Source organism: Pithys albifrons, chromosome 2 (genome assembly GCF_047495875.1).
Source record: "Pithys albifrons albifrons isolate INPA30051 chromosome 2, PitAlb_v1, whole genome shotgun sequence".
In the NCBI taxonomy this organism is placed as follows: domain Eukaryota; kingdom Metazoa; phylum Chordata; class Aves; order Passeriformes; family Thamnophilidae; genus Pithys; species Pithys albifrons.
The window spans coordinates 34,924,818-34,937,369 of NC_092459.1; the positions used below are offsets into that span (position 1 = coordinate 34,924,818).

At 43.9% G+C, this 12,552-nt stretch overlaps 1 protein-coding gene across 2 annotated transcripts; it reads left to right on the forward strand.

Moving 5' to 3' along the window:
• Positions 1-2,704: 2,704 nt before the first annotated feature.
• SMIM8 (small integral membrane protein 8) lies at positions 2,705-6,362 on the forward strand. Of its 2 annotated transcripts, none has more exons than XM_071547846.1 (3): positions 2,705-2,766; positions 4,671-4,812; positions 5,676-6,362. In XM_071547846.1, the coding sequence occupies exons 2-3, from the start codon at positions 4,693-4,695 to the stop codon at positions 5,832-5,834; spliced, it is 279 nt and encodes a 92-aa protein (XP_071403947.1). In that variant the 5' UTR covers positions 2,705-2,766; positions 4,671-4,692; the 3' UTR covers positions 5,835-6,362. The 2 variants fall into 2 exon arrangements, with proteins under 2 accessions (XP_071403947.1, XP_071403948.1); XM_071547847.1 differs by lacking the exon at positions 2,705-2,766 and adding an exon at positions 3,572-3,657.
• Positions 6,363-12,552: the final 6,190 nt, after the last annotated feature.

Here is a 12,552-nt window from a genome sequence, read left to right on the forward strand (position 1 = left end):
CTTGTAAAACTCACATTGTATAGAACATTTTAAAAATCAGGCAAAACAGGAATGCAGATACACACTTTACACCCAGGGATGAAAACTCTAACAAATGTGATGAAAATTGCCCCTCTCAGTATAGGTCATTCCAGTGCTGAAGTCCCACTGTTGATGCAAAAAGAATTTTTTCTGCCCACAACAGCTCTGTAATTGTGTTTCTAAAGTATGCGTAATCTTATCGGTAGCTTGAGGCACCCTATCTTTATTCTGAGGACAATGTGAAGCTCTGTTCTTGTGCGGTCCTTGAAATAAGCAGGAGCGGTGAGGTCAGTCAGCAGAGAACAGAGGCAGGCTCTGCTCCCCAGGCCGCACTAAGCTGGCTGGCGCACGCTGACGATCTCTGCGGGGCACAGCAGCGCGTTCGCTCCGCTCCCCACAGAGGCTCTGCTGCAGCTCAAGTGATAAGGGGATGTGAGACTCAAGAAAAGCAGAAATTGCTATTAGGTTTTGAATGGCTATGGCATACAGGACGATGCCGAATGCAGAATCCCAAGGGAATTTATTTGAAAGGAAAATAAATCTCAGTAACAGCCTTAAGTTTGGAAAAGGAAGGGTTTTCTGCGTGATTACTTTTCAGGAGAGATACTCGGATATTAAGACGATGGGTGACTAGAAATACCACAGATGTTCACTATTTTACTCTTTATAGAGACTCTTTCATAAAGAGACACGAAATAACTTTATAAGCCTTTATGGATTGAACTTTTCAACATCCTGTTGGGTCAGATGATAGCAACACAATATTCACACTAAAGATAAAATACAACAATTTCCCACAGTCATAAAGCAAAACCAGAAACAGTAAACAGTCCAAGCTTTTCATCACTGTACAGCTAATCTGGTTAGTTGGCACATGCTTAACACATGCCAAGTACCAGCAATCACATCAAAACCCAAACTCTCCTCTTCGCTTTCTATGCATGAAACTTTATCCTACACCTCTTCATATGGAGAATATTTTCTCTCCAGCCAGTGTTGTTCTTTGCATAGTGACAGATCTTTCACTGTCAGTGATGTCTGGGACTTACCAGTTGTTTATAAAAAAGAAGGGAAGTGCCAGAGAACGAGCAGCATTCTGACAATCCTTACCACCATTATATGGTAAATGTATTCTGGCATAAACCCATCCTATCACAACCTGCCAAATAATATCATGATCCTGGCTGACTTTGGATCAGGAGTGTTATCTGCACGGATAGTGTAACTGTTGGGAAAGAGGTGCATGTGCCAATAAGCAAGAGCATTTCCTCAGTGTGGTGTTGTAAACGTTTTACCTTCCCATACAGGCAGTTAAATTACTCCCTGACATCCGATCCCATCAGATCTCGGAAGCTAAGCAGGGTCAGCCCCGGATTAGTACTTGGATGGGAAACCTCCTGGGAAATGCCGGGTGCTGTAGGTTCTAGTCCTGAGGACTTCAGTGTCACTGTCCAAGCTCGCTCAGCCGTGGCAGATGAACCTCAGGACTTAAACGGTGGGGCCAGTTCTGTGCACGCTGAGCCTCACCTAAAATCCACTGCACAGGCTGGAAGGGCACACCCACGTGGGGACAGCCCTTCCCAAATCTTTGTTCATGAAGCCGAGCCACACACACACACCTTCCCATATAAAACATGGGAGGAAAAAACGCTTGGTAGCTGCAAGTAAAACATATCCTACGGTCCTACAGCACTGTAAAAAATCCCCCCTGTCCTCAAGAAAATTAAGCTACTTTCTCAAAATCCAAGGCTCTTGCAGAAACCTCTTACTGGCTTCTTTCAATTAGACAAACATGAAAACAAAGGAGAGCAGCAAGCTTCACTCAGATTTTCTACTCAATAGTTTCCAAACAAAATCAGCTGTGTGGCATATGCTGCCAAAACAATAGCTACCAGATTAGCAGATGGTGTACTGTGAATTAAATGTTGACACAAAACCCAGACACACCACTCAATCCTCTCTTGACACCTAAACTTATTTCCCTACTATTCTTCTCACCTCATTATATTTACTCACAACAAAAAAAATTCTTTAGATACTCCATGTGGCTTTAGAAGGGACAAGTTAACCTGCAATACACTATTACTCCACAGAGAAGAGCAACAAGGCTGGTGAAGGGACTGGAGCACAAGCCCTATGGGGAGAGGCTGAGGGAGCTGGGGTTGTTTAGCCTGGAGAAGAGGAGGCTCAGAGGTGACCTCATCACTGTCTAGAACTACCTGAAGGGAAGTTATAGCCAGGTGGGGGTTGGTCTCTTCTCCCAGGCACTCAGCAATAGGACAAGGGGGCACAGGCTCAAGCTCTGCCAGGGAAAATTTAAGTTGGAGATCAGAAAAAAATTATTTCCAGAGAGAGTAATCAGGCATTGGAATGGCCTGCCCAGAGAGGTGGTGGATTCACCATCCCTGGAGGTTTTTAAACTGAGATTGGACGTGGCACTGAGTGCCATGATCTGGTAAATGGACTGGAGTTGGACCGAGGGTTGGACTTGATGATCTCGGAGGTCTTTTCCAAACCAGTTGATTCTATGATTCTATGGATGCCCTTGCAAGTCTCTTCCACCCCGAGTGACTCCATGATTTGGGGAGGCAGCCCCGGCCGAGCAGTCCCTGTTGCTCCCGGTACCACCCCCATTGCCGCCAGCGCTGACGGGCCCCGGCCTTGCCCCGCCGGCCTCCGACCGCCAGGGGGCGCCAGCGCGCAGGCGCAGCCCCGCCCCGCGCGGGGAGCCTTTGGCCGCGCGCTGTGAGTAGCGGGAGGGGTGGGTGGCCGCTGAGGCGGGGGGGACTGCGTGTGCCGGGAATCGCGGTAGTTCCGCGTCTGCGGCAATCGCGCGTGTCCCGGAAGTTCCGTGTGTCCCGGGAATCCCGTGTGTCCCGGGAATCCCGGCAGTCCCGCGTGTCCCGGGAACCCCGCGCGTCCCAGCAGCCCCGCGTGTCCTAGGAATTCCGTGTGTCCCGGCAGTCCCGCGTGTCCCGGGAATCCCGCGCGTCCCGGCAGTCCTGCGTGTCCGGGGAATCCCGCGTGTCCCGGGAATCCCGCGTGTCCCGGCAGTCCCGCCTGTCCCGGGAGTCCCGTGTGTCCCGGGAATCCCGTGTGTCCTGGCAGTGCCCACCGGGCTTTTTCGCTTCCAAACTGCCCCTTCGGTGCCGGTGGCGGTCTCGGAGCCCCCTCCCTGGCCTGTGCCCTTCCCCTGCCCTTCCCGGGGGCGGACCCAGCTCCTCGTCTCCTCTGCCCCTCAGGCAGCAGCGTTAGCCAAGGGCCTGTTTTACACTTTTGGTCGTGTGGTAGAGAATCATAGAACCAGAATGGTTTGGGATGGAATCATAGAATGGATTGGGTTGGAAAAGACCTCTGAGATCATCAGGTCCAACCCTTGTTCCAACTCCAGTCCATTTACCAGATCATGGCACTCAGTGCCACGTCCAATCTCAGTTTAAAAACCTCCAGGTATGGTGAGTCCACCACCTCTCTGGGCAGCCCATTCCAATGCCTGATTACTCTCTCTGGAAAGAATTTCTTTCTGATCTCCAGCTTAAATTTCCCCTGGCAGAGCTTAAGCCCGTGCCCCCTTGTCTTATTGCTGAGTGCCTGGGAGAAGAGACCAGCCCCCACCTGGCTATAACTTCCCTTCAGGTAGTTCTAGACAGTGATGAGGTCACCTCTGAGCCTCCTTTTCTCCAGGCTAAACAACCCCAGCTCCCTCAGCCTCTCCCCATAGGGCTTGTGCTCCAGTCCCTTCACCAGCCTTGTTGCTCTTCTCTGGACCTGCTCCAGCCCCTCAATATCTTTCCTGAACTGAGGTGCCCAGAACTGAACACAACACTCAAGGTGTGGCCTCACCAACGCAGAGTACAGGGGAAGGGTCACTGCCCTGGTCCTGCTGGCCACGCTATTTTTGATACAGACAGGATCCCATTGGCCTTCTTGGCCACCTGGGCACACTGTTGGCTCATGTTGAGCTTCCTGTCAATTAGTTTGGAAGGGACCATAAAATCATCTAGTTCTCAACCCCCCAGGATACTGTTCGCTAAGGCAAGGTTGCCCCATCCAGCCTGGCTGTGAAGGGGTGTGGCATCCATAGCTTCTCTGAGCAGCCTGATCCAGTGCATCACAACAAACAATATGCTCCATGCTCTAATTCTTCTGTATTGTAACTAGCTTAGATTTCCCCTGTGTTTCTGTTTGAACCTGCCCAGTGTGTGCAAAACTGAGACCTGAGTCCCAGGGCTGCTGGGTGGGTGCACTGCTGTGGGGTGCAGTCTGTCCTGTCACATGCAAAGGTTAAAAAATTAATGTTCCCTAGTACTGTTTTTGGCCTGAAGACTGATGCACTTGGTCCACAGGTAGCTACAGCATTAGCCAAAGGCAAGTGAACCCCCCCCGGCCCATTAACAGGAAATTTATATAGGCTGTGTGTAAGATAACACCTTTTCAAAAGTTAAGCTTAAGGTGAACAAAATTAACAGGAATGGAAATTGTTGTGCTTAAGCTGGGAATGTTAGTTGACACCAAAGGCTATCATTAATATATACACAAACTAAAATTCGTGCTGTAAGAAGAGAAATTGAGTGTGAACTCATATTCAGTGAATGTAACTCTTCCAGTTTTTTTACAGAAATGACACCTGTTTTTGTTTCTGCTTCCAGAAAATAATCAACATTAAGTAAGATGTCTTCCACCAAACCTCCAGATAAAAATGGAACACCCAAAGAGAGAAAACCAGGACTGAGGAGCGTTCAGACAACTATGCTCTTCCGAGCTGTGAACCCAGAGCTTTTCATTAAACCTGTAAGATGCTCATTCTGAGGGAAACTAAATATGATTGCTATGTGCATTATATAACCATCTCTTGTCATGCAAACCACTCAGAAATCTAACTAAAATTATTCTCACTTTTTTCCACTCTAATTGTTAAACAGCCCAGACATTGCATTGTTTATTGAAGCTTTTATTTCACTGTTGTATTGTCTGGTTCTTTTGTACCTAGCCTGGCTGCTCTCAGAAAGACTCTTTACAGGCATATTACTCATGTAATTTGACAGGCTAAGTAATAGGAATTGTTTTTAATATTTAAAAGGGAACAAATCATAAAATGCAAACTTTTTTGATATGAAATGAGGGGATTTTTGGTAGCTTTTTGGTGTTTTTGATTTTTCTTTTTCTTTTATAATTCAGTTGATGATCTTCAGGTTTTATTTGCACTTACAGAACGCAGCAATTAATGAAATTTTGTATGTATAATAAAAGTAGATTTTATGATAATAATACAAAATCTGTTTTAGAGGATTATAATCAAGGTTGCTTGATAGAAGCAGGTTGCATTGTCCCAGTAGTATATCCAGATGAATTCTGTTAGAACTTTGTAGTAGTGACCTTTACTAATTGGTTTTGGCTTGTTTGTTCACGCTCAAGCAGCATTTCCAACCAGCAAAACACAGAACACTGGGCAATATACTGTTCTGTTGCCAGAAAGGATCTTCTTTTTGAAAGGGAATTCCTTTTTCTGTCTGAAAATTCAGCCTGCATGATTTTTGCAGATGTCACAATAGTTCACTGTTTACTTTCTAAGCTAAAATAGAAGAATGCAGTGTTTGAGTTGAATGAAAAATATTTTGACTAAAAACACACACTATCTTTTTATTTCTTGTCAGAACAAACCTGTGATGGCATTTGGACTGATAGCCATCAGCCTCTGTGTAGCCTACCTTGGTTATTTGCACGCAACAGCAGAGAATAAAAAGGACCTCTATGAAGCCATCGACAGTGAGGGGTCCAGGTATATGCGCAGGAAACCTTCCAAGTGGGACTGAGCATGTAAGAAAGGAAATCAGCAAATGAGTCACAGAACTTTTCAAGGCAACTGCTGTATTTTAATCTTTCCCTTGTATAATGGGTAAATGTCTCTTGCTGTCTAATCCAATTCGAGTTCCTTTACAAAATTCTGTGCCTGTACAAATTAAATGCAGTAAAGAGACACGCAAATGTAAAAGTGATTTTAAGAATTGCTGTCTGCAATCTCCACAGTATGTCAGACGACATGAAACTACCTCGGACCTGCAGTCTGATAAATGCCTTAGAAACTGACATGGTAGTTAAGCTCATTTCTCTCTTGGTTTCCATTTAGTGAAATAGGGGTTTGTCTTTATTTTTTAAACACAAAGCATAATGTGTTGTCTGTGAACTGAAAAAGTTGATCTCTCGATCAGTTGAAAGTTGATAACTGGTGCAAGTAAATTAATTTTAAGGCAAGAAAGGTCTAATAAAGCAATTGCTGATGAGTTATATTTAATAAAGGAATCTATAAAATACTGTCCAAAATAATCTGTAATTGGATGCTAATTTACTCTTCCTTACAAATGATAAAAGATAAATCAGTAGCCAGAGGAGAAAAAGGGAATCATAGAATCATAGAATCAATTGGGTTGGAAAAGACCTCTGAGATCATCAAGTCCAACCCTTGGTCCAACTCCAGTCCATTTACCAGATCATGGCACTCAGTGCCACGTCCAATCTCAGTTTAAAAACCTCCAGGGATGGTGAATCCACCACCTCTCTGGGCAGCCCATTCCAATGCCTGATTACTCTCTGGAAAGAATTTTTTTCTGATCTCCAACTTAAATTTTCCCTGGCAGAGCTTGAGCCTGTGCCCCCTTGTCCTATTGCTGAGTGCCTGGGAGAAGAGACCAGCCCCCACCTGGCTAGAACGTCCCTTCAGGTAGTTCTAGACAGTGCTGAGGTCATCTCTGAGCCTCCTCTTCTCCAGGCTAAACAACCCCAGCTCCCTCAGCCTCTCCCCATAGGGCTTGTGCCCCAGTCCCTTCACCAGCCTTGTTGCTCTTCTCTGGACCTGCTCCAGCACCTCCATCTCTTTCCTGAACCGAGGGGCTCAGAACTGAACACTACTCAAGGTGTGGCCTCACCAACACAGAGTACAGGGGAAGGGTCACTGCCCTGGTCCTGCTGGCCATGCTATTTTTGATGCAGGCCATGATCCCATTGGCCTTCTTGGCCACCTGGGCACACTGTTGGCTCATGTTGAGCTTCCTGTTATTTAGTACCCCCAGGTCCCTTTCTGCCTGGCTGCTCTCTGAAACGTTTCTGCAAAGAGAAAGGGAGGAAGAGCTCAGCCATTCCATTTCCTGTTTGGCATCATACAGATCTGTGAACACGCTGGCATCAGCCTGCCAGTCCATAAGTGTAACTCCAGACTGGCCAGAGCTTGTGCAATGTTCTTGACTAGTCAGCGGGACTAGTTTTATTTAAGCTCCGTTAAAAATTAGATTTCTCTCTATTGCAAAGTAGATTATGTAACAAAAATTTATTGTAGGTTACTGAACAGAAAACAAAGAATGGAAAGTCTAAAATCAACAATTGCTGCTGACCAGATAGTAGTCCCTTGTGAGCCTTTGAGTAAACTATAGGCAAGTGTATTCCTGTTCCAGCACTGAGACCTTCTCCCATGAGCTTCCCCAGCTGCTTTCAGGGTGCCTGACATTTCCTAGACAGTGTCCTATTAACTCCCATTAACCAAACTCCAGAACATGTGCTGGTAGGGTACAAACCAGGCTGTGATGGTCAATAAAACTACACGATCCCAGTTATGAGGATGAGAACTGGAATACTTTATTGAACACTTGACCACTTTTTAAGGTTTCAGGGAGCCATATGCTAATAGGGAGGAAGGGTTATGGTAACATATGTTAACTAGGGGATTATACAAGTTTTGGCTAGGTTGCACAATTAGTTAATATTTTCTATAAGAAGGATTTACATGAGGGGAAGAAAACAAAGGGTTTCAACATGAATTGATAACATTCATCTTAAAATCCATCTCTATCTTGGAGCTGGAGACAGCTAATCAGCATGGTTGAACATCAACAGGCCTTGTTGTTCTTAGAGATGGGATTTTCTCCAGCTCTAAATTTCTAGAATCCCACACCAGGCTATGTCCTGTTTCCACCACGGACCCTTCCTGATCTTCTGGTTGCTCCTATGCAGCTTCTCATACCTACAGCCCCATCAAGGGCTCCCAGGAAGCTGAGAGACCTTATTGTTGATATTCTGACAAAGGTGGCTTCTGTCAGGCCAAAGAAAGAACATGCAGGAACATCTGCTTTGCCACTCTGGGAATTCCTTTGGGTTTTGCTAGTGAAAGATTTTGGTGCTGAAGATAAAAAAGGCCTTGAGGGACAGCAGGTGCTGTACAGAATATATCTTCCTCTAAATCCTTCACTTTGATTTTCCTCCTGTTGGTGTTTTTTAGTTAACTGTATCCTAAATTCATCTGGGTCTTGGTTTGGCTCCCTTCTTCCTGAGAAGGGAATGGAGCTCTATGTATGACAAAACTGTTAAAAAGGCCATTTTTACAGCCTTTAAAAGCAGATTCCCCTCTCTGAATCTGGCTGCCTGACAGTCACAAGGCTCCTGGGCAAATCTGAAAGCTTGCAGGTGAGGAAACTACTTGCCTTTGATCGGTGAAGGAATGTCTGGGTGAAATGAACAAATATTCAGAACTCTACATGCTGTGTGTATGCTGTGGAATACATTTTGTTTGCTGGTTGGGATGGATCTTTGGAATTAGTCTGTTCTTTCAAAAATGGTTGCAGAGGATTTTAGCTCTTTTCAGTTCATTAAAATCCACAAGCCTCATGTTTGCATGAATTTAACTAAATTATTCCCAAATCAGTGCTACAGTAAGCATTTTAACCCATTTTTCTTCAGAGTTGTAAAATACACAGTTTGACCCTTATACCTGCAGATGATTTGAAGTAAAAAAGCCCACTCTTACTTTCACATATTTGCGAATAATGCGGGATTTGAGTCCTCTAAATACTGAATTACGCTTTATGAAGTGAGTATGGATCTGGAAGTCACTGGGGAAAAGGAAGTGGAGTGGAGAGGAATGAAGGATAAAGGGGTGGGACTATATGGGACAGGGTCCAGGCATTTGCATACCAATGACACCTCCTAGAAAAGCTGCATGAGATGGGCCTCTTCGTTGGCTGGGTTCAAGTCCTGTTAAGCAGGTTCCTTTAGGACTGCCCAGGTTGAAGGAAGACTGAGTATTTAGTCCCATTATTAAAGAGCTTCTCTATATTTATTTGTGGCAGCTGCTTTACAGGTGGCTCTTAATAATAAAAAAATTACATATAAAAAGGAGATAAAGTAATGCAAATACAGAGAAGAATGTAGTAAATTAATGGGTGTTACAGAATCAGTAAATATATTTGCTGTTTAAAGTACCTGATGTTAAGAACAATGTGTGTATAGGGATTAAAGAGGAAAAAACCTAACCTGAACAAAACTACTTTGGTAACAAAATTACTTTGCTCTGCTTTGAAAGTGTGGCACCCCTTCTGCATCTGGAGGACAAACACACAGCACCAATACAATTTCTTTTGTTCTACTTCTCTCACTCTTCAATATAGTGGTAATTATCTATAATGGATGAGAGCTGGTTTCACAGGAACTATGAGTCAAAATTATTTCCTGGGCAGAGGCTCTTTCATCCAATTCCTCACTGTCTGTGCTGGCTTTCACATCTTTTACCAAGAACAGCAACTAAATGCTATGATTAAAATGTCTGAAACAGTAGCTATTGTCTTGTTCCTAAGGTCTCCTTAAGCTACATGGTGTGACTAGGAGTTGTTGGCATTCAATAACAAAAAGCAATTATTCAATTAAAAGGCCAAAGCCCCCTGGGATGCTGCTTAACTATTACCAGCTAAAGTTAGTGAGCAAAACCAGCCTTGCTCAGTAATACTTGCTGTGTAGGAAGTTGCACTCAGGCTGGAAGGGATCACTTCATAGAACCCTCCCTCATCTGCCAGCTGCATGGTGCTGAGTTGTGGGCATGTGTTAATGCCAATCTGAAGGCAAACGTTTCAGATATTTTGGTAAGAAGTCATTGCCAGTCATTTTTCTCTTTTCATTGGCTTGCATGTTCTCTGAAGCAACAATTAGAGTTTTGTCTACAAGCAAAATCTATCAGTAATAGAGTTGTGACACTTTAGTAACTTTTACAAGGCAATACTATAATACCACAATCATTAGATATGGACTCCTTTATTTGTTGTGCTGTGTATTCAAAAATGATACCACCACCACCTTTCAATGCTACTTTTGGTCCAATTCGGACATTAAAGCCTTTCAGAACACGGTATTACACTCATCATGAGATACTGGACAAGTTTGGTTTTGAAATCCTTTCCTTGTATCCTGAGATTTAGGAAAACTTCAAGACCTGTGGAATCTGTCTGTTCTTGATAGTCAAGAATGCATTCACCTCTTGGTAAGAAAGAACTGCACTTCCCTACTGAGTATTAGTTAACTCCAGTATATTCAGAGAGGGGACAAGGTCAGCTGTTCTGCAGTGCACGAAGCACTCAGATTTGGGCCTAACGAAGTATGAAAGGTGATAGCAAAGTAGCTGCAAGACCATTAGCAAGTGTTTTCTTAAGCTGAAGTAGTTTGGTAAGAACTATGCTTGACTTCACACTTGCACAGATCATCCCCACCAACAGGACACAGCTGGGATATTTTATCCTAAATCCTAGCTTCTTACACCTGATTCTGGTTCCTGACCTTAGATTGAGGCTCTACAGCCTCTTGAGTACCACAATGGTAACCTCAGCAATTAAGAAAAGCGCATTCATATGTTTGAGGGTCTAGGAAGAATCAGAGGTATATGCTAAGCCCGATTGTCATATAGAGGTTTCTGATGAGCAGTGTAAAGTTTTGTAGAAATCATGTTGTGCATTTTATTTAACATGCATTCTGAAGAGTGTGTTTGGTTTCTATTTTAAATACTGCCAAGAGATTGCCAGTGTCCCAAGAGTCCTGGCAGCCGGGTGAGTGCCATGCATTCCTTGGAGCACAAGGCTTCAGCCTTGCATTGCCGTGTACAGTGTCAAGCATGTCTAGAAGGCTGGATTCCTCTTTGTAAATTATTTTCTCTTTATTGCTTGATAAAATGGACAGGGGAAAAGCTGTGCTGTCAAAGCACAACATGCTTCCATTACTGTGGAAACAGCCAGCATGACAGAACCATGTGTTTGACAACCAGTGTAATTCTAAATTTAAAAAAAAAGAAATTATATTTTTTTAATGCTTGCCGTAACCAGGATCTTCATTCACATATGATTTGAACTGTAGCACCAGAAGAAGTATTTGGCCTGAAAAATGGCTGGCTTTGTCTTTGTGCTTGATGAGATGTGAGCTTGACCTCACTGGATTTTTAATTCACTTTCAGCACATTTCACTTTTTTTATTGAATGAAGTTTATGGATTTTGTTTCAAGTTATTGTCATGCCTTCTTTCAACCCACCACAGAACTGACTAGCGACATTTCTTAAGAACAGTTAAATACAGGCTTAACTTTAAATCTGTCCTGAGGGTTCATATCCACTGAAGCCAGAAAAGTGTTTAACTGATTTGCTAAACCTGGATCCTAACGGGTGGAGGAGAAAGAAGTCTGCCAGCACACATCCCTCAGTGAAGCACACCAACTAGCTTTTTTTTTAATATGTGCTCAGCACATTGTTTATAATAGCTGTTTGCATATCTGAGAAAAGACTGAGAGACACAAAGAGAAAGGAAGACAACTGCCTTCTGGATCTGAGGTTTCCTGCTTCCTGCACTGCTTCAAGAGGCTGTTTACTGCTAGAGCATCCGAGCGCTCCTCAGCCAGGCATTACGCAGTACGTCTGACACCTGTCAGCCTTAGTCTTGCAGCCTCCCACTGACTGCTGAAAGGCACACAGAGGATTGCTGTAGTGTGTTGCTTTGGAATTTTATTTTATACAAGTTTCTAAATAGCTATCTGTTTATACTGCTGGCGGTCGGAGTAATGTGCTTGGCATCTCAAGAGGAAAAGCAAGGAGGTTTACAGTGGCTTAAAGTTTTGACAGAGTTCATTCCATTTTATGGAGCAGTTTTCCAGGGGAGCTCTGTCTTTTGCTGTCATAGCATCTGCTGACAATAGCTGGCAGAAGCTCAGTTCCTCGTGTTCAACCATTCAATTACTTGCCATAACCCTGTTATATACCTTGAGTGCTCAGGATCTGAACATACACCATTTGTCCTGATAATATTGTCTCCAGGGACTAAGGGCTGGGGAGCAGATACGTAATTCTACAGGTGAAAAAAAAGAAGTAGGAGTTATAACTGAAGTAATTGCAAAATGTTTTATATTTGTTGGGGTTGGTTTCCTGCAGTTCATTTTAAGAGGTGTGTTAACAGCACTCACTGACAGGTAGCTCGGAGAGGTGGTAGCAGAAAATTTACTCATCATCTGTCACTGAATGAGTGATTGAAATGGGGTTTTAAGTGTAGGATAGTTTGAAGACATCTGCTTTCAGCTAATACCCTCGGGACTGGCTTTTTGCAGCAGTGCTGGTGTGGCTGTTCCACCACCACTAATGATTTTAGTTAGACCTCTTGCAGGCAGCTCCTGTTATTTGTCACTTTGCCTTAATCTTTGTTTTTGCAAATGCAGAGGTGGAACATGTAGCACTTGAGAACCTTCCC